Here is a 22,593-nt window from a genome sequence, read left to right on the forward strand (position 1 = left end):
AATTTATTTCAAGAAAAGCGTGAACTTCGTTATGAAGCCTTGATATAAATTGTAGCTCATCGTAATAGAGCCGGGTCTGCCTATTAATGTTGGAGCATGTGCGCTGTCTGTATTATAATGTCGGCAGCAGTCGGCCACGTGCTTTCAATAAATATCGTAGGGGGATTATATTGAAAATGTACTCGGTGACGATTTTAAGGAAGCTTTCGCAAATTTTGATATTGCTACTATAAGAGTAGCCCTTTTGATTTACTTAATTTTAACCTAATATACAGAATGATTCATTTTAACCTATTATTTGTATATTTTTATATTTCTGTGTTCTGATAGTTTAAGGTCGTTTGCTCATTAGAAACTTTATTCATGGTAACATTTTCAACGAAACGTCACGTTCAGAATGTCTCGCAGTATGTAGAATACATATATATACGTACTCAAATCCATTACGGTGTCAGCGAAGGCCACGTGCGTTTCATACATAGGAGTATGTTAATCTGGAGAGTTGTGCCAAAAACAAACCTAACGTGCAGAATGAATTCCGATCACAGTGTTATGACGGGATGCTTACGACTGTGTACTGCGTTGCAGTCAAACGGGGTATAACTCTTGCTTGTTTATTTGTAGATTCGTAGTGCTTTTGATAAAAGATACCGCTTTGACTCGTAGAGGGAATGTTTGCAGTAGATTTCTTTTTATGTAAGAAAGAAGTCAAATGGCTAACTGATTGTATTGTATATCACATTCCGGTTTAAAACGATTTTGAGTTCTGTGAATGTTTCATACATCGCTTTCTTGCGGAATGCATTGTTCATTACATTTTGAGCGTTAAAGTATATTGTTCTACCTATCTTTGATGTCAGAATTGTGTTAAAAACCTTAAGGACTTATTAAAAACATATGTTATATTAATCAAATTTTACTTTTTCAAATTTTAAGTATTAAAGTAAAGTATTAAAGTAGTAATTTTAAAAATAGAAAATGTTTGATAAATTTCGACGGATTAGCTCTGGCTGGTTGAATGGAGTACAAACGGATAAATCGAGTTTTATCTATATTATTATAAGGACACGTCACATTGAAAAGCCATTACTGGATTACCCCGAGTTAGGTATCGAGGATATCGGATTTAGAAAACACGAAAACTAAAACTCATATGACTAATACACACGTTTGTTACTAGCGGGATCGTACCCGCGACCGTGAGGTCAGCAGCTAATTTATATATTCCTGCGCTAATCAGAGAAACATCAATTGAAACTTGAGTCATGAATAGACGTCTAAAATACATTTATCAATTAAAACATGCGTTAAATAAGTGAGAAATTATTCCCTAATTATAAAAACAAGAGCGGATCGGATAACATTAAATAGCGCTCGGACAAGTCGGTCGCATTCACAAGACGAACGAGTCATTAATCGTGTCTTAAAATTAATTTGCATATCCGTTCGGCTTGAATATCTCGACTTGGAACACGAAGTCCATTGAGCGGATGTCGTTACTTTTTATATAAGAATTATAATACAATCAAGATAGAGACTTTGGTAGTTTAAGAGCCAGAATTACAAGTTTATATTTAATTTATATATAGCCTTGATTTGCGTAGAGTAGAAGAGTCGCCTCATCTCAATTATTGAGTTTCACAAGAGCCAACTATGTGTTTTTTTTGTTAAGTATATTTAAAGGTCGAGCACATAAGTTTCAGCCCAGATGTTTGTATGGTAGCGAAAATCACCCTACAAACAAAAATTATTTGTGTCAAGTAAGCAGTGGGACATCAATATTTACTCCATGCAATCTACACGCTGACCTCATACAAGACAAGGGCAATCGAATGATAATGGTGATGATGATGGTTTAATTTATATCTAAAAATATCTTAAGCGCGAGACAATCACTTCGCCTTTTTATATAGAATAAAATAAAGAAGCGTAATAAATTAATATTAACAAATAAACTGAGCATTGTATACAAAATACTAATTGGTTGACCGAGAAAATATCGTAGCTGTACGGTAAAAAGCCGAAATGGCCCTGTGGTAAGAACGCGTGAATCTTAACCGATGATCGTGGGTTCAAACCCGGGCAAGCACCACTGAATTTTCATGTGCTTAATTTGGGATTATAATTCATCTCGTGCTTTACGGTGAAGGAAAACATCGTGAGGAAACCTGCATGTGTCTAATTTCACTGAAGTTCTGCCACATGTGAATTCTACCAACCCGCATTGGAGCAGCGTGGCGGAATAAGCTCCGAACCTTCTCCTCAAAAAGTGGAGAGGAGGCCTTTAGCCCAGCAGTGGGACATTCACAGGCTGTTACGGTACGGTACGGTACTTACAAATGCCTTACATAATTCCACTATTAACTTGTTTAAAAAATAAATTATAAACAAAATTGAAATTTAGCGAAACTTCTTGTGTTGTATTGTTATCTAGATCGAGTACGTAGCGAAACCTAAAAAACGAACGAATTTTGTCGAAATATAAATACGGTTTGTAATATTTCATCGGTCATCATGTGCCTATAGTGAAAGAATAAAAAAATTTCAACTGAAAGAAGGCATCATTTTATAATATTATAATATTTTTGAAAAAGAAAAATAACATGAGTGATAATGGTATCGTAACTCTGTTATTACAGGTTTAATCCACATCATCGACAAACAATACTCAATGCAATATTAAACTTAATCATATTACATAACTTATTTAAAAGTAAACATTACACATACTATGACGTTTTTATCTTTATTATATATATATAGAACCTGGGCGAACGAGTTTCGCTTGACTCTAATGAATGATTATAATTTTTTTTTTTTTTGTATTAAACTTCTAGTAAGTGCCGTTAGAGTTAGTGTCGTTTCCGAGGCACACAAAACAAAATTATACATGTTTACATATGATCGCTCATTTAATATCATCAGATATACATATACAAATAAATGAGGAGACTTTTTTTTATAATCCCTAACTGAAAATCTACTACACCGATTTATATCAAACTTATACAAGAATATGGCATGCCTTTCGGAGAAGGTTTTATATAATGTAATAAAGTAGCTGCGCTTCGCAGTTTAAGCCGCTTTAAATTTAATCTATTTACATGAAAAGCGTAAATTTCATTATTTTATGATAAATTTAAAAAAAATACACGTTTAACATTCTTAAAAAACTCTTTGGGTGCAATAACATTTCTAAGTTATAAACGCGACTTTTCTTGATGTAAAGTTCCAAAATTAAACACTTATGATGTTTATCTTTTCACTCCTGATTTATTATACTACTACTTTTTATTTTTAATTATTTATTTATTTATTTAATTTAATTAAACCAAGCTCTTTTCGAAAATAAATACGTTTGAAGACTAGCTTTGTTAAAAATTGAAATGCTTAAATAAGCATTCGGTGCCGATAAAACATTTTTTAATATTCAAACATAATAAAATTTTCATGTATCTCATGGGATTAACGTAACTTCTTAAGCTTGTATACATTTTAAATAATAATAAAATAATTTACTTAAAAATAAAAATACAACCATATGAAAGTTCATTTTATTTATTTATTTTATTCTATCAAATTATATTACAAAGTATAAAAAATAAACGATAAAAAAGCCTTTCAAGCGCCGCGAAAATGCCCGAGTCCGACAAAGAAAAAAATAAAAAGAGCGGTGAAAAGTTCGCGAAAGTAAAAGTTATCCATTAGGATGAGCATGACCATAGACGGTTTATTGAAATAGTTATTGTTGGGGAGGTAATTTTTAAAAATTGCCTACATTTGGCAGCAGTTTAATGGCTGCGATAACAGTAAAGTTCATAGCCGGAGCTCGACGGTCGAGTTTCGTGGATTACCCGTACTATCCATACAGACGGTGCAATTTTGTTAACGTTACAGATTTCCATATAAAATAACATCACCCTGGGAGTCGTTATCGCACGATAATGTTTTAAGATTTACGAAACTTAAGTATTTTAATATTAACTGCAATACGTTTACAGTCTATCACGACAAGATTAATATGTCAATTACGTAAAATAAATCTTCACTTGAGCGAATGATTCAAATAATTTATTTCAATTATTAAAATAGTATATTATTGTTATTATTTGACTTCGAATCAAAGTTCGATAATTATCTATTTATATTATTATAAAGCTACTCCTGTCAATGCCAATGTTTAAGGGCGTTTGGTGACCACTTACCATCAGGTGGCTCATATGCTCGTTCACCTTTTTTTTTTTTTTTATAGAATAGGAAGGCGGACGAGCATATGGGCCACCTGATGGTAAGTGGTCACCAACGCTCTTAGACATTGGCATTGTAAGAAATGTCACCCATCGCTTACATATCCAATGCGCCACCAACCTTGGGAACTAAGATTTTATGTCCCTTGTGCCTGTAATTACACTGGCTCACTCACCCTTCAAACCGGAACACAACAATATCAAGTATTGCTGTTTTGCGGTAGAATATCTGATGAGTGGGTGGTACCTACCCAGACGAGCTTGCACAAAGCCCTTCCTATTCTATAAAAAAAAAAAATCACTCATCATCACAACAAAAAAAAATTACCGGAAAATGTAACCAAATAACAACAACTTAAGATTTACATTATTTATTTATATACCTCAACTCTCAGTATACGATACGATTCGACAAATATAAACCAAAATACACATACTAAATTTAATTAAACGATAGCAAAACAATCCCTAGTAAAGCTACCGTTCAAGTTCTAAAGTGTTGGAAAATAGCAAATATTATTGGCTCCGCTGAATGTAAGCGGTCCTTCATTCGGCTTTAGAGAAACTGTCTCTAGACGAAGTCTTGTCCGTGAGAAATAGTGCGACTTAAGAGGACTTATCAAAAACTCCCCTTCTGTAATTTAATTTGATAAACTAACGAAAATAAATAACTAAATATTATTTTCGATCATATATGCTTGGTGGTAGGGCTTTGTGCAAGCCCAATACTTGAGTATAATTGTTGTGTTCCAACAAGGCAGGCACAAAGGACATAACATCTAAGCTCTCAGGATCGATGGTATAGTGATGTACGGAGGATTGGAATGATTAATATTTCTTACAGCGCTAATGTATATTGGCGGTGGTGACTACTTACCATCCAGTGGCCCACTTAACCGTCCGCCTACCAATTTTATAAAAAAAACCACAAAGTTTAGCCGGACGTCAACACGTGAACAATTTAGATTAATAAAATAGTAATGTGTGTTTGTGACAAGACGCGTCGTTATCATGTGCGATAGGAAATGATAAATGTACTCGTATCGGCCGTTACTGAAAACCGATACATTGCGACAACGTTTCTATAATATTCCTCGATCATCATATTTGATACTTTGATAGATAAGCGTTAAAAACATACGATTTTAGACTATTTATCGTAATTATTATAGTACGAGACGGACGAGCACATATTATTTTCATTTGTTTTTAGTTTTACGAGTTAATGTCAATGTATGTCTAATAAGTGCCTCTTTTTAAATTAATATGGCTATTTGCGAGTTACCAAAATCAAAACAACATGTTTTTTTTGTCTGTCCGTTTGTTCACGATAATCATCAAAACGACTTAAAATTATAAATGCAAATAACTGATCATTATATTGATTTATTTTATTCCAAATTCAATCGAATCGTCTCGTATAAAACTATAAGCAAGTAGTCAAAATGTGATCAAATTGTTTTGGGATTCAAGCGCTATCGCTTGCTCTTGCTCTGTGATAATAAAAGCGCCGATTTACGTCCCATTGCGAGTGACGCAAATATATAATATATAATAATACAACAATCAAACAACAATATCTCGTGTAGTTTCGTTCCGGAACGTTGACCAACTGATATGATGCACTAAATCTTATTGTTATTAACGATTTGATAACGTCAGTAAAGCAAATTGGTATTAATGCAATAATAGCAGAGTATTGTGATTGTTACGTTAAGGGTCGTAATTATTATGTATCAAAAAATTAAAAAAAAAATCGAATATATTGTTCATTCTATCAGCGCAATTGTTTGAGTCCTTGGGAATATATACCCTCAGTTAATAAAGAATATATTCACGCCTAATCATTCACTAGGAAACCCTGTCTCTATGGTCTGAAGACCATAGAGAAACCCAGAGAGTATGAAGTAGAGATCGAACCTACGAACGCTAGGAACATAACCAGGAACATAACCAGTCGCAATATTTAACATGAAGCAATTTTACCTGGTGTGGCGGTTGCGAACCGGGCGGCAAGTGCGGCGGATGCTGCGAGTCCTGGGTCGGCGAGAGGCCTCCCACACTCTGTGCTGTGCCTGGGCTAGGTGCGCCAGGGGGATGAGTAGGTGGCTGTGGAGAACCACCGCGCTCGTAACCCTGCGAAAAATCATTCGTCATAATTACATAACATTTATATATATTTTAAAAGGTTTTATTTATTCCCTGTACATGAATAATTTCGCAATAAACCGAGTTCGTTTAATTTAATGAAAATTAATTTTAACACGTAACGTAATAATTTAATCGTCTCCCTTACCGAAGGGACCTAATTATAGAAGACGATATTAAGAACTATATCGCGATTTGCATGTTTATTTGTTTTAACTAAATAATAAGCACGTAATTAATGTAAAATGACAAGACCATATTTAATTAAATATAGTATACCAATTGGTATACTAAATTAACGCTAAAAAATAACATTAAATGCAGATTACGATAAAATCAACGAGAAATTGAGTTCTTGATCGCTACTTCAATTATACGGCTACGACAAGTCACTATGTATTATATCAGTAGTACTTAAAATAAACGATATTAGGATAATGAAAAAAATATGTCTCATAAGTTTTGTTTTCTACGTATCGCTTTTCATTAAGATTCGATCGTTCGATCGTATTCAACCTATAACTTATGTTTAAAAAATCTCGAATAAATATAAATATATATATATATATATATATATATATATATATATATATATATATATATGAGTGTAATACATACAATACAATAAAATAAATGTTCCGGCTATCTTTGTAAAGAATTTTATCAAAATTTATATAGCAGTTTAGCAGTGAATACGTTACCGATGAAGTTTCTTTCACAGTACCTATCCGTATTGTTTTTCTCAAACAACTCTTACATTATTACATTAAAAGTATTAAGTATTATTTAATTAATTTCATAAATCGAATACGGTATGTTTGATATGATAATGATTATTACCCGCACAATTAAACTATTAAATAAAATATTGTTCTTTTTTTCTATGCGCAGACATAAAATTCTTCAATTATATTATAGTTATATATAAATCTGACTCGTTAGTAATAACATATTATATATAACACATACGATTGTATGAATGATATCTATATTTACAGTACAGAGACAGTACAGTATATTTAATGTAAATAAATCTGTTATTTATTAAATTAGCTGTCTAGTTAAAATAAGTTAGCGTTACATGAATAATAAAGGCAATGAATTTTTTTTCTTAATATTATAAATTGTGTTAGGTTTTTTTTTTGCTTTTAAGAAATAAGTTATTTATTTTCATTTTTGAAATTTCTCTCGTCCTTCACCAAACGTCTCCATCACCACACGTCTCAACCAAATGCTTTGCAATGTTTCTTTAATTAACACGCGCGCCACCTTTTGTACGTTGATACGTTGGTACTATGCCAGTAACCTTCACTCAAATACTAATAACAAATGTATAAAGTTTCATAGAATACGAACAAAAACAAGCATTAACTTTTATATAGGAGATTGTAACCATAAAAAGAATCCTTAATTTCCATTTTGTTTCATACAATATTTAAATTGATTTTGTTAAGTTTTGTTTTTGAAAAAAATAAATATGACAATTAATAACAATCTAAAGATGCTAAATTTATTCCTAAGACACTATTTTTTGCCTGCGTGTTATGTATGTGTTAGGTAAAAAAAATAGCCATGTGCTTCCATGGAGTTAGCCATAACCTGCTTCGCACCGTACGTACGTTAAAATCGGTTCCGTGGATTAGCCGTGAAAACGTAACAGACAGGTAATTACTTTCGTACATATGTATTTTTCAACTTTGTAATAGAAAAGGAAAACTTCATTTGAAATGAGTACTTCCATTGTAATGGTATGCACTTTTCTACGTGTGCGCTCTCGTCACAAGTCATTAATCTAAAAAATATATTTAATATCTAAGTAAGAAAATAAGTATTCCAATACATTACATTATATATGTCAATATATGGTTGTTAATTTTACTAGTAACGGTATGCATACAGGACTTCTAACGCTTTACACGCGGCATAATTGGCATAATAATTCAGGATTGCTAAATACCAATTTCCAACTACCAACCTTATCGGTGGGTAATTTTATAAAATATATCTTATGTGTAAAAGAGCTCTAGCACATGCTAATTTTCATGGTGCTACCCACAGTTATTTGGTCAATACGTTGATATGTAAGTCAGTCAGACAGTTATTCTTTAACATATATATATTGTTATCAATTAATACTTCCGGTCCTACATATACGGCTAGTTCGGGTACATCTTGATGATTATTTATAAGTATAGATTAAAACTTCTGTTTAACAATTTAATTAGTAATTTCATAATCAAATAAATAGTTGATTCATATTTGTTTATACTTGGAACATTTTATTATATATTATTCTATTTATTAATGGCGCCTTCTGCTTGTCAGCTTCCGGCGCAATTAATAAATAGTGCTTATTGTTTATTTATATTTTCTCAAATTATGTCGATTAATCAATGCTATAATAATTTTGTTTTATTATGTATAATGTAAGGATTAAGCTACTAGAATCTTATTTTACAGATCTGGCTAGGTTATCTGCTGCTTATCAACTTCCGGTGTAATATATTAATCTTTAATATTTAATGTTACATAATCCTGTATTATTAAATAATATTTGTCCGTAAATAATCATTAGAATAATTAAGATAAACAATGTTTAATATTATCTTTTAAGTTTGTAAATTTAGTATTAAATTAGGTTAAGATGTTTTTGTATAAATACCGCCAGTTTAAATATATCGGGCATTGGTATTGTAACCGTTGTAACGAGCATTACAAGTGTTTTCTTATATAACGTATCGTCATTTTCGCCGCCACCCTGGTAATTCACCTTCTATAATATATACATATCATGTACCTAAAAATAGACATTAATGGTATGGTCTTGTTGTATGACTATGCAGTTATTTTTAGATAACAAATATTATACAATCAGTATCAAGGCAAGCTGTCTATCCGTTTTGTCCATTTGCCGCTTACCGTAGGACACACTTTAGTTAGTATTTTTTAATTTCAAGCTCTATATCCTCAAAAGTACTGATAAATTTTGTAAAGTTATTTGTAAGGATGTTAACGGTAATATTGTGTGATCAGCGTTCGCTTGGAAAAAATCGTCAATTTTCGCGTTTAATGCGCTAACATAATAAGCTACATATATAAAAAAAAACAACATTATAATCCTTTGATAGTTTCAAGTAAGTGAGGTTATGTTATTTGTGTAAATTAGAACAAACGATATATTTATATTATATTGTTATGATAACCATTCTACAAAATAATTACGACCAATAATAAATTGCTATCGTCAAGCACAACACGAATATCAACAAACACGCCTGTTATCAATTTAATCTTCAGTTTCCAAGAGCCAAACAATGCACGGGGCGAAACAATCGGGCACGTGGCACGCAAGCCTTGACCGTGCATCCATTATGCAAAGTTAACTTACGAATAAGTGCATTACAACATCTATGCATCTAGCCACGTGATAGACATAGCTTATACCGCTAGCTTCATTGACTGCGGACCCAGTGAGTAGATCATTGTTTCATATCCCTCGATATTCCGAGTGCTTGATGCGTTTAGATATCTGTTTTATATAATACTTGGAAGTTTCGATATAGCCAACATCGAACGAATATTTACGCTCGATTTCACATCAAAGTAGATAACTCTATTGAGGCTATTATATTTTCGGTGCTCACGAAAATTACACTAAAATACATTTGACACTTCAAATAGTCGATTAAAAAACTAATAATATAAATAAATAATTAATGACGTTGAAAATCATTTTAGGATGCAGTAGTTTTGAATATAGGTTTGCTTTTCAGCTAAAGCTGTTAACAATAGTATAAAAGCAAGGGAGACATAACTCAATTAAAATATGATTCTTAACAATTAACAAACCGTGATAGATTTGCCATAGCCTATATCGTCATATATAATTAATTTGCCGCTCCAATCACACTCGAGCAACAATCCGTGAAGACATAATAATTGAAGCCGGTTCATTCATTACAGATTTATTACTGAGTCGAGTCGTCCTCGACATAGTTCTCGCAGACTTATTGCATTAATCGCTAGATGCTTTCACTCGGCGACTACTTTCTGCGTCACGTTTCTGGGATGTAAACACTACGCTCAATCGTTATTTATGCCTTTTGATATACCGTTATCGTCGTATCAAATTCTATATATTTTAAAACCCCGAAGTTATACGGATAGTGATTTATTGGTTAAAATTGCCAGGTGTGAGACGTTTTAGACACTACATATAAGCTATATTTTTGCTTTTTACTTCCAATTAAACGATTGCTAAAATTCGATTCTGTGTTTATATTTATAAGATAGTTTGATTGTGTGTATGTCTTAAGTGTGGGAATACGAGTTGGTATTTACACCTCGTGATCTAGATGAGTGTATGAGAATCTAAAAATATGAATTAATCTGTTTAAAATGAGCGAAAAAGCGACACTATAGGGTTAGGCAATAATACGGGATATATTTGGAACGATTTCGAAATATTATGTGATGATGATATGATGATGATGATGACAGACTCGTTTAAGCATTCGATCGCACACCTATTTAAAACGAACATATTGTATATATTTAAATGTATAATAAATAAAAAAAAATAATTAAATAATCAATCACAACGACTCAGATAACGTCACCCAGATATTAACAAGTCAATGTCAAGGACGAGATGAGTCATTAACTTTTTGTATTTTCCCTTATTCCACAAAGATAATTGATTACAAAACGTTACGAGTTCGTGACCTCACGTTACGTAGTTGTCAATAATAATAATACAATAAACTGAAACATACACTTTATCGTTACGTTCATTAATAAATAAATTGATAAATAATTCATATAATGTTAAATTTATTTATAAACGAAGGTCTTTTATTTTACTCGAATAATAAAATATCTACGAGGTAATACTGAATAAGTATTACACTAATATTGAACAAATTATTCGATTCAATATATATATCTATATATAGTTAACGGTATTAATTTAAAAAATATCATATAAAGACGAATGATAGTTTTACAAAACGAGATTAGTTTTCATTTTTATTTTTTGAATGAAAGTATTATCGTCGGTGATCGCCAAACTGCCAGGTTATTATGAGATATTGAAAATTCAATTCGAAGCAATGTTTTAATCAGCTTAAAGAGGATCGAGTGTTATAACTTGAAGGGCCGCCTGAGGGGCCTTTGCTATGTTATTTGATACTCAACGTCTCATTCGTCAGTAAAACTGAGACCTAGTCATTACTTATCGATATTAACTATTGATGTAATATTTTTTTTTTATTACTAAATGCTTACAAGGTATAATGTTTATTACTTGTCTGATATCACACACACTTGTAGGAACACAATAAAATGTTATGTCGCAAAGTAATCTGCGGATTGAACCTTTACGAGTCTTACTAACAATCGTGTCACCGGAATAGCTCTAAAGGAGGAGGGGTGGATGGGGTGGAGGTTGGCTGTGGCCAAAACAAAACACAAAGTATTCCAAGAACTTTCACTGAATAATAATTCGGGGGTAAAAGTTTGTCGCTATAAGGCAGCAGGAAATCGGGACTGACGTTTGGTCGTGGAGTTTGGCTGCGTTTCAGTCGAACCATCCGCGCCGGTCGCCAACCAATCCATCAAAGGAGGGTGACTGAATCGGGTGTGAGTAGTCTCCCCCGTACCCACATAAATATTGCGGGTAGGTGAGTACAAACCCTTTGACCGAGTTCTGTTTACTTTCATTTTCACTCAGCTGACGGGGCCGCCACCCTGCCTATTCAACGCCACTATTATTATGATAATTAGAAGGTTATTAACTTCATATCTTACTAATTCGTAGAAACGAACACGCATAACGATAATCGCCTAGAATGTTATTAGTACATCATTTAAGTCATTGTAAACATCGTAATACGATTACTGTCGATAATAAGAACTAAATTTTAAGTATTTCAATGGAACACCGACGATCTTGGCTTTTAGTTTTGTTGTGTTATGTTACTTTAAGAAGACAAATTAGTGCTGTTTAAGGGTACAAGGCAAGAGGGGGTTGTCCCAGAGAGTACTCAAGGTTGCAACGGGTTCGGACGCGGCAGACAGGGCGCAGACGTGCATTATTAGGTGGGTGCCGGAACACCCGCGGGTGCGGTGGGCGGTTGTGGGGTGCGCGTATCGTACGTCATCACCTGAGGCGCGCCCTTGAAACCGTCGTCGCATTCATTGCACTCGGATGCGACCCGGATCCCAAGCCCGCGATACCCGCTCTCTAGATACTACAAACTACCGCCGCATCTACGTCTTAAGATTAAACGTGAACAGCACTTACTTGTTGATGCGTACAGCAAACATTCAACGTTTAGCGAACTAACAACTAAATATCCAATATTTGCTACATATTTTACGTCTGATATACTATGCTGTTACCGAATGATATGAAGTTGATTTTATATCCTTTTTTAATTATTAGTCGAAATATATTCGAATTATATACACATATACTGACTCAAACATTGACAGCAAGATATTAGATGCTTAAATGAAAAACATAGATTACATAATTAAAATCGTTTTTAAAATAAGTGCTATTTTAAATTACATTTACTACGTCACAAAACGAATACGTCACAACAAATGAAACAAATTAAATAACAAACATTTAAGATTTTTTTTATAAGTTATACAAAGTTTATTCCAATTAATATTTATCTCAAGTTTTCTTTAAAAACTTTGCGTAACTGTACGCTTGGAAATATTTACATAAACAAAAAAATATCAAAAATGTTTAAAGCCAGGAAGACTTTAAAATTAATAACGTTTTGTACGTTACTATAATAAATATGATAAATCTTCTTAAATGGTTAATATTTCATATATTATGAAACATTATATAATCATGAAATAATTTACATTAATACAGTTTAGATCGCTCCCAGAGCTCGAGTTAGTGCGTCTTGTGTGTGTATGTGTGTGTGTGTGTATCTTCAACATTTATCACTACGCTGACGAATTGAAAACGTAACTAATATAAAATCTTATTTCAAATAATAAATACTAATAGATATTAGTTGTTATAGGTTAATTTATATGAGTTTTAAAAAAATAAATAATTAAAGCGCCGTATAAAGTATAATGTTTTGAAATACAACTATAAAATTAATATGTATCGTTATATAAACAAAGTTATAATGATGCATCGTTAACGTAAAATAAGTAAACAAGTGTGAGCTTTAGATGCTTGCATTGGGTATTTATAAATATTATGTATGTAATTTAATTTATCCTACCTAACCAATTCAATACAAATTATATCTTATATATATATTAAATAATTCATAATACTTCATGGCGACCACGACCGCTCTGACAAAAGTGTCACGACGAAGAAGTGTGCAAAGACAAAACTCGCGATGCTTTTGGTTTTAGATATACATAATTAATTGAAGTAAACGATTGACAATGAAGATGACAGAAACTACAAATTTCTTTTAATATTATCCGATTCGATTTCGCATCTAATAGAAATCGACTAGTGAATTGCCTGATTGACTGATCGAGAGCCTTTGTATTTTACATCTACGTCAAGGCGTTTTAAGTATTATGATATTAAAATTGCCTTTAAGCTTTGTACATATACATATAAGACAGAGGTGCACGCGTTTCCACCTTTTTTAAATTTTGATTATATGCGTCTCTTTTATACACTGATTTACATTTAAATGTATACGATGAGTAGTTGCCTAGTTTACAAGATTAATGATTTACTACTGCAGTAGGCAAGTAACCTACCTACATGTCCTTACAATAGGCATGATGACAGTATTAAATAATTAAAAAATAAATTATTTTAGAGAAGAAACTATTTTAAAAGGATTCTAAAAAATGATCCCATTTAATATACACATTGAGATTAATAAGATTTTTAATAAAATAAAAGTATAAAATTCTGCAATCGGCCATTTTATTTGAAACACCAATCAGAACGAATGACGTCACGCATCTGTATCTATAACCATTTCTCTTGAACAGTTGTTGTGTTTACGCGTTTCAAAATTATTTTGCATCATTTAATTAGTTGAGTCGTTGATTATTCGCGTTTTTGTGAAGAAAATAAAACATCCAAGATCTATCAATGATGGAACAAGGTTTTGTTAAGGCAAATTCCTCTAATTTGCCCAGGATTTGTTGATGTTAGGAGAGTTTCTTTCATCAAATAAATTTCGAAATGTGAAAACTTCCTTTTAAGTACATTTTTATTTATCTTTAGTGTTATCATAGGTTTTAGCTATACAGTATTACTCGCATATGAAGAGCCCTAATATTTTTACCACTAAGAACTTTTAAGACAATATTTCAATTAGCTCCACTAGTATTGAATTTGTGAAATTACATATTTACGAATACTTCTATAAATCTAAATATATCATAAATATATAATAAATCTTTATGAATCTCTGCCTCAATTTCCAATTTTTTCAAAATGTTCTGTAACCATACTTTCTTTTAATTGCTTTTCACATTCTTCAAGAACCATCATCTTTCGTTGCTTACTTATATATGTTCGTTCTGCTTCTGTAGATTGTTCTTCGATCTGGTTGGCATTCGAATTTATTTTTAAACAGAGGTACCGACCGCACAACATTTGTCAACTTCGGAATTCATTTTTAACCTTAGGACACGAAATATTTCCTTTCTTCGTTGAATATAGACATAATACAACATTTACTGTCGTTTATTGAGGCGTGACGTCACGTGCAGGCGCCATGACACCTGCGGGTGTTTTCGAGCGAAATTCAAAATAGGTAAATGAAAATGCAATTATTTGCGTAAACAGTTAGTTTATTACTAGACATCATGCCTATTACACCTCGAAGTAAAACATGACTTACAAAGATAACTAAAATAAGTCACTATTTAACGTATATTTTTTCAAATCGTATCCTAGAATCACTACTCTCAGTGTAAGCGAAAGATCACCTCGTCCATCTGGCGGTAAACAAATACCTACATGGTATTTGTATTGATATTATTGAAGGAAAACCGTTCATTACATTAGATCACTTACTTTACGTTACTCTTTAACTCTTCATACTGAAATTACTGTTAAACGGTAAAATAGCTAGTGAGTGGGTGAGCCACTTGGTGTTAACAATACCTTAACCAGTGTTGTGGATAAAAGCTATTACATATGTTAATATTAAATGAGCATTTTTTGTATTTAAATTTATTTCGTGTATCTGAGTGAAACGGCTCTTACTAGTTGTGGTTTTGCTTTTAAAGTGTAACTATATCACCTATATTTTTAGTTTTTTTCAGGGAAGAAAGTGTATCTACTTTGAAAACGAAAAATATGTCACAAAAATATAATCATAACTAGGTACTTGTTAGAAAAGTTTATCATTATTAGTACATAGTATTCAGGAATAGTATCTATGAAATCTGGTTGACGTTTTATATTTTAATAGACACAGCAGTCTAAGCAGGCATCTCCATACATTTACCCTTCTATAAGCAATTCGTAGCCGTCCCATCCGAAGGTAGCTAACCAACGGTAACTTCGATTACGAAACGTTTTATCATGAGAACGATTTTGAATTAAACCTCATAGATAATTCTAACATCCGGGAGACAAAACGAATTATATCTTGTATACGGTAACCGGTCAACACTGTAATCGTAAAGTATATATGACACTAATAAACGGTTACTCTAATAAAATACTCGGAACTGACTTTTCAATCGCCTCTAACTTTTATGTGAAGATAAGTTTGACATTTTAACAAATTTTTTTATGGAAATATTGCCTAAATGATAATTTTATTCATCAAATAAAACTTAAAACGCGAATGAAAAATTCGCCCTAAATAAAATAGATTATATCAAAAAATTATTATGTAGAAAAATCCGGCTGAGAACAGGTCAAGTTACTAGTTAAATGTTATATAAAACGAGCGAATCGATTACTGTAACTGGTTTTAGGCCAGCAAAATTATTTAAATAGTTTCTCGAATCACTTGTATCCTGTGTTTAATTGAAGCAAAATAAAAAAAATAATGATCTACAGATACGCACATTAGGCTTTCGGGCTTAAGAAACTTTATTGTTTTCATAAGAATTAATAATTATTCGCTTACAGGCTAAAACTAATCAAATTTATACAATTTCGAGAGTACTTAACAAGAACATATTATATTTTAGAAGTAATCAGAAATATATATTTTAGTCATCGATCTAGGGTTACGATGTTATACTTAGTTTTACAAATTAATTCATATATAAAGCTTTGAAGAAATCATTAGTTTAGATTATGATTCGTATGAAATAAAAAGAGCAACAATAGTTTCCAAGTTTTTAGGACATTAAAAAAATGAAAGGAATCCCATATAGAATCATTGTCATACTTGGTAAAGCCATTTTCCAAGAAACATCTATAGCAATCAAGTGTAACTTAATATCGAATACTAAGCGGTACACGGCACAGCGGCACGGCGGCTCATAGTGCTAAAAAAATGAATTAGCAAAACCCTAAATAGTTCAATATATATCTTTTAAAGTGTGCCTTTCCGTGAAGTTAGCCTCTAGAATCTAGCCCATAAGGTTCACAGTTCTTCGAATTCGGCAAGTAGGGTTTATAGTACCGGTATGGAGCTTATTTGCTTTGGTATTAAATTTGTGTATATGTATATATATTATATATATCTAAACTTACGTTACGGAAACATCATTCATATTAACTATATATATATATTTTAGAAGTCACTATATATATATAGTGACTTCTAAAATAACTTTTTGTCTTGTAATTGGCGTGTTTACAGAAACCTACCAAACCCGTGTGTGACGTGAGCAAGTCTACGTCTTCAAACATTTTCCTCATTGAACAAAGAAATTTTTTTTTCTAACATTAATTATTTCCTGATCCTAGCTAATAACTCAATGTTAAATGGACGTAAACTATGCTTTTCTTGGTGACCAGTAAAACACCATACGATCTATAGTTTCTCTAACCACTTAAATAAAAAATGTTTTAATCATTAAACAAAATGGTACGTTAATATTCCCATAACATAAAGATAGATTTGCAATAAAATTTCCACTCATTACTAGCCTACCGACACTTATCTAGCAACGAAACCACAAAAATTGTACGTTTCTTTCCAAGGAGCGGAAGGTCGGTAATGCAAAGTACAGGTAACGAGCAATGATACTATGGTATTAAGGTAACCAACCGTTGGTGCTTTTAGTTATTTGCCCACGAGGTATGATTTCGAAACGACCTTGCGCAGTGTCGGTTCATTTCTTAACACCGATTTCTAGACGAGTTCGCTCCAACAGCCCTGCTTCAAAACGTACCTCGGGCTTCGTTGCACAACGAGCTTACGTCAGCTAGCTCGCAGAACGGCTTACGTCATTCGGACGTGATAGATTCAAGCTAAGATGAAGCCTATGCCTGTAGGTATATGGGCGTTGTTGCCGCGACGGGTGCTCTAGTATGATAGAGCGTTTAAGTTCACGTGAGTGGATGAGGCTGCGACGCCGCCGCGCCGCCGGCTCAACGATTCTGAGAAACGGTCGAGTCTCTCTAGTTTCGGACTTGAATATGAATCGTGTAATACGAACGTCTAAGAAGGTTATTTTGAGCGTTCTTTATAGACTTTTATTTTATACCTTTAAAGAAACTTGAAGGTACATTTTGTGTTATCATTACGTATTTTTTTGAGGTTTATTTTTTTGGGATGAAACATGAACGATTAACTATGTAAAATGACAAAGACTAGTATTTTTCATACTAATGATTCCCATGGGTATGTGAATACGAAATAAATGACATTTAAATCTGACAATCATAACATTATCTATATATAAGGACATATAACATGAATTATATTAGCATATATATTATATAAACATAGTCATATTTAATTCACAGTAAGATATTAACTTTAAAAAAAGTAAAATATTTAATTAAATTGTACATTAATATTTTACTGCGAATTTAATATGAATGAATGAATGCAAATTAAATTTGAAACATTTCGTAATAGATCATTGACCTTTTATTACGTTATTGCTTGATACAAAATAACAAAATGTATTTTCATAGAATGATTTTTTTATTATTCACCTCAGTAACATCGTTTTCTAATGAAAAGAAAGAACTTTATATGATAACTGTAATTACGAATAAAAATTAATCACTTAATAAATAATAATAACATGCCCTATTAACGCCTTATATTCAACATGTGTATTTTCTAAATGTCATTTTACATTCATATATTGAAATATTCGCAATGATACTCACAATCAGACATTCTTTATATTATTATAAGAATATTTTTAAACTTAACAATCGAATAGGAAAAAACATATATACTCGACACTAATTGAAATCTAAGATCAAGATGTATAAATATATACATATATACATGTGTCTGTAAATGTACATATTTGAATAAAAAGGGCAAAGACCCTTTGCAAAATAATGTTGTTTGGACACTAAAGTTTATTTCGACAAAACAACAATCAAGTAATTTAACAAAACATAGCTTTAGGTTAAAATTTACTTTTATGTAATTGTTCAATTTACGAGCAGTCATTGACAACTGTTTCAGATTCGAACGAGCTCATAAAATAAAGAAAAAAATACCGTCATCGTATTCTCAATAATAGGCATACGGGTGTTGCAGTTGATACCTGTTCAATTTATATTTTCTATTGAGGCATGCCTACTTTAGGGACTTGTAATTTAGATAAAGAACTAAGTTACCGCATAAAAATCTTAAATCCCTCACACGTAGTTATATTTATGGCTGTACAGTGTACACTACATATCATTTGAACAAAATGCACTATTTTCAAGGCGTTTCTTACACATGCACCTTTGAATTGTCATTTCGCACGTCTGTCGTGCCAGTTAAATGTGAAGCTATCTTTTGATATTTAATATACTAACATATAATCTTTAAATATATTTCTTGTGTACGAAAATTTTGTATGTCAATGAACTCCTCCTAAAAGGCTGGACCGATTTTGATGATTTTTTTGTGTGTTTCATTAGGTGAAACTTATTTCACCCGCGCAAAGTCAGAACGGGCAACTAGTTTTTCTGTATATTAACTTTAATGTTAACTTCGATAGCATTATCTCAACATAACACATTCATGTACACACCACAGTTCGTTGTAATCGAAGATTTACTTATAATTAAGATGGTCACAAAAACATTGGTTACTTGTCTGATTACGTTACCTGATGCGGAGAGAACGGTGGTCTCGAGTTGGGTGCGCCCGGTGGCCCCGGCGGCGGCGGGTACCGTGGCGGATACGAGCCTGGCGGACCATATGCGCCCGGCGGTTGCTGAGGGCCGCCTGGAGCGCCAGCTCCGTATGGCGGACCACCGTACCCTCGTGGTGGCTGAAAAGAAAATATATATTTTTAACAAAATAGTTTTGATTTTATATAATAAAGTAAAAGTAATAGCCCGTAAATATCCCACAGCTGGGCAGGAGCCTTATCTTCTCTCAAAGAGTAGATTTGGAGCTTATATCATCCTGTTTCTCGAAGTAGGAAATTTCATCCGGGACGCAAGTTTTCTAACAATATTTTTCTCCCTCACCATCAGCTACGCGAAGAATTATAATTAACACTAAGAGGCACCTTCGAATCCTCGATCTTCTAGGAAAAGTAAGTGGTAAAAGTATTCAAGAAGATAACAATATTGTCGTTTCTTCAAATCTATAATAACCTAAATCTATATTTAATAATTTTATTCGGTATTCAAACTGGTTTATTTCAAAACTAATTCAAATATAAATTCATCCCAATACGAAATGACTCAGATGTTAAATCAATAACCATACCTATCATCTTAATAGTTTCAGTGTCCTGTTTTATTAAACATGTCTAAATTTCAATAAAATTAAAATACTTGCTTATGCTTAATATAAATTGATAAATTTAACAAAAAACCTCAGTCTATTCCTGCGGAATAGTCAATGCTCGAAGTAAAATATATAGAACTATTTATTATTAGCACATAATATATAAATAAAAATATATTTAAGACTTATTTATTTAATATCTGTTCAACGAGTTCTCAGTCCGAATCATTGTCATATAAAATTAAAGAAAAAAACATTAAAAAATTATAAAAGTAATATTCATTTAAAATCAAAATACAAGTACATTTTTCAATTAAAAAAAAAACATCTTTCTATGTTTATCAAATATAAATACTTATCATAAAATTAAACATCATCAATAAAATAATCAATAAGATAAATTATAGTTCGAAATAATTGTATATATATATACTTTGCTGGCAGAATATTTTGTGCACGATTAGTACAAATAATAAATTGTTCAAATATGCTTATAAGAATAACATGATGTCCATTATTTAAAAAAATAAAATAATTTGTAACTAATATAATAACAACAAAACATATCGACAAAACTACATTTAGCTTGTTTTGCAATTATTATATAAATCTATTTTGGACGGATCTGAACTGAACTTAATCCTGCCACAAATGCGCTAATCATTCTTAAAATAAATTCTTGTATCGGAGTTAAAATATCATTAATTGAAATCTCTGATAGAACATAAACCTTTTAAAATAAAATAGGCGAAAAACAAAGCTAAAAGTTGATACAAAATATTATAATATGTCAACGCAACTATTATTGCTTTATAAATGGTAAATGGAATTGAAAATATACTCCTTTTTTCATATATATATCATATATTTTGAATATAATAGATATATACTATATGTATACGAGATATATGTATGTACTGTAATTTCCTTTTGTAAAAAATTTAATAACGCAATTCTAAAACGTTGAAAACGATAAAAAGGCAATAAGCATGAAGCGCTTTAACTAAAATCCTTTATCTAACACATTTCAGGCTCATCGTAACTATAAAAACAACACGCCTTTACTGTAATATCAATTTTCAGACAGATATCGCATCTAAATAATTGACGTCCAAAGTAATTCGCTGTGCCAACAATGCCGCCCGTTTCAGTTTTCAGCTCTCATTTTGTTCTATGATGAAAATTCAATTATTCCGTACGAGCCCCGCTCCGAGGCAAACGAGCGCCGAGAATCGGTCGGTACCCTTTGATCGAACGTTTTACATCTCGAAAGAACGGTCTCATACCGGAGGCTCTGGATCTAGTGGGACTAGGAGATATGAGGAGTTTGTCCGCCAATTAGACTTACATTTTTACGAACATTGGGGTGTTTTATGGCGGATTCAATGATTTATGAGGGCGGTGTGTTGTCGGGGTGCGGCGCGCGAGGGGTGGTGCGAGGGTTGCGCAAGGCGCGGGCGGCGGGGCGAGGCGAGGGGCGGCGGCGCGCTATTGGCGGACACTGCATCGATCGCACGACGAGCTCTGAGCGGCCCGCCCGCGGCAGCCAGCCTCCACCTACGTTAATAAGTAATCATTCGACCCCGCGATACCTCAGCGAGTTTTCCGGACAGAGCTGGAACCACTGAGACGGGCCTCGTATCTCCAGTCTGTTGGAACAAAGAGCCACCACATAGGGCGACATTCGTATTGATTTATGCAGTAATTGACCCGCGGGTAGGTGCGCAGCCCGCGCATACCTCCGCCCGCTACGCACCTATGCTGCCTCGACACGCACGTATCTCTATTATACGAATGAGAACAATGCAATTGGTTCAACGTTATACGATTAAATCGACCTATATTATGAACATTATTTATTCCAAGTAAATAATTTGTACACAATATATATAAACATTAAATGTAGGGAAAATTCGCCTTAAATCCCAAGATCATAATCTTAGGTTAAAATAGGTCCGACGTCGCAGTGACCTATTGCCTCACAGCCGAGGCCTCTTCAAGTCTCATAAAAGTTCATTTAATGCGAGGGAGGATTTTTGTAAGGTTTTGAGACCGGTGGGGTGTTTCTCTTTAGAATGAGAACAAAAAGTCGTAACATGTTATACGTATAATGTAAAATACATAAAAATAATATTTAATGGTATTTACATAATTCAATGACCATTACGTATATGCTTAATATTTTTTCTAACATGTTTGACCTATTTTCATTTGTAAAATATACAAATTTATATAAGACGATGATTACTTCGTTCAAAAACCACATATGGTTTGTATAAAGTTTCGTACATTGACGATTAATAGTTTATTTAAAACACGTGCATCCGTTGATACTAAAG

At 32.5% G+C, this 22,593-nt stretch overlaps 1 protein-coding gene across 11 annotated transcripts in view; it reads right to left on the reverse strand.

The window, feature by feature from the left end:
* The window catches only part of LOC126776558 (trithorax group protein osa), a 94,096-nt gene that overhangs the window by 53,503 nt on the left and 18,000 nt on the right, over nt 1–22,593 (reverse strand). For all 11 annotated transcript variants that reach the window (XM_050499168.1, XM_050499167.1, XM_050499163.1 and 8 more), the window contains exons 2-3: nt 19,623–19,787; nt 6,234–6,383 (exon numbers count right to left, since the gene is read on the reverse strand). In XM_050499168.1, the coding sequence (XP_050355125.1) occupies nt 6,234–6,383; nt 19,623–19,787 (315 nt within the window). The remainder of the gene's footprint in view (nt 1–6,233; nt 6,384–19,622; nt 19,788–22,593) is intronic.

Source organism: Nymphalis io, chromosome 20 (genome assembly GCF_905147045.1).
Source record: "Nymphalis io chromosome 20, ilAglIoxx1.1, whole genome shotgun sequence".
Lineage (NCBI taxonomy): Eukaryota > Metazoa > Arthropoda > Insecta > Lepidoptera > Nymphalidae > Nymphalis > Nymphalis io.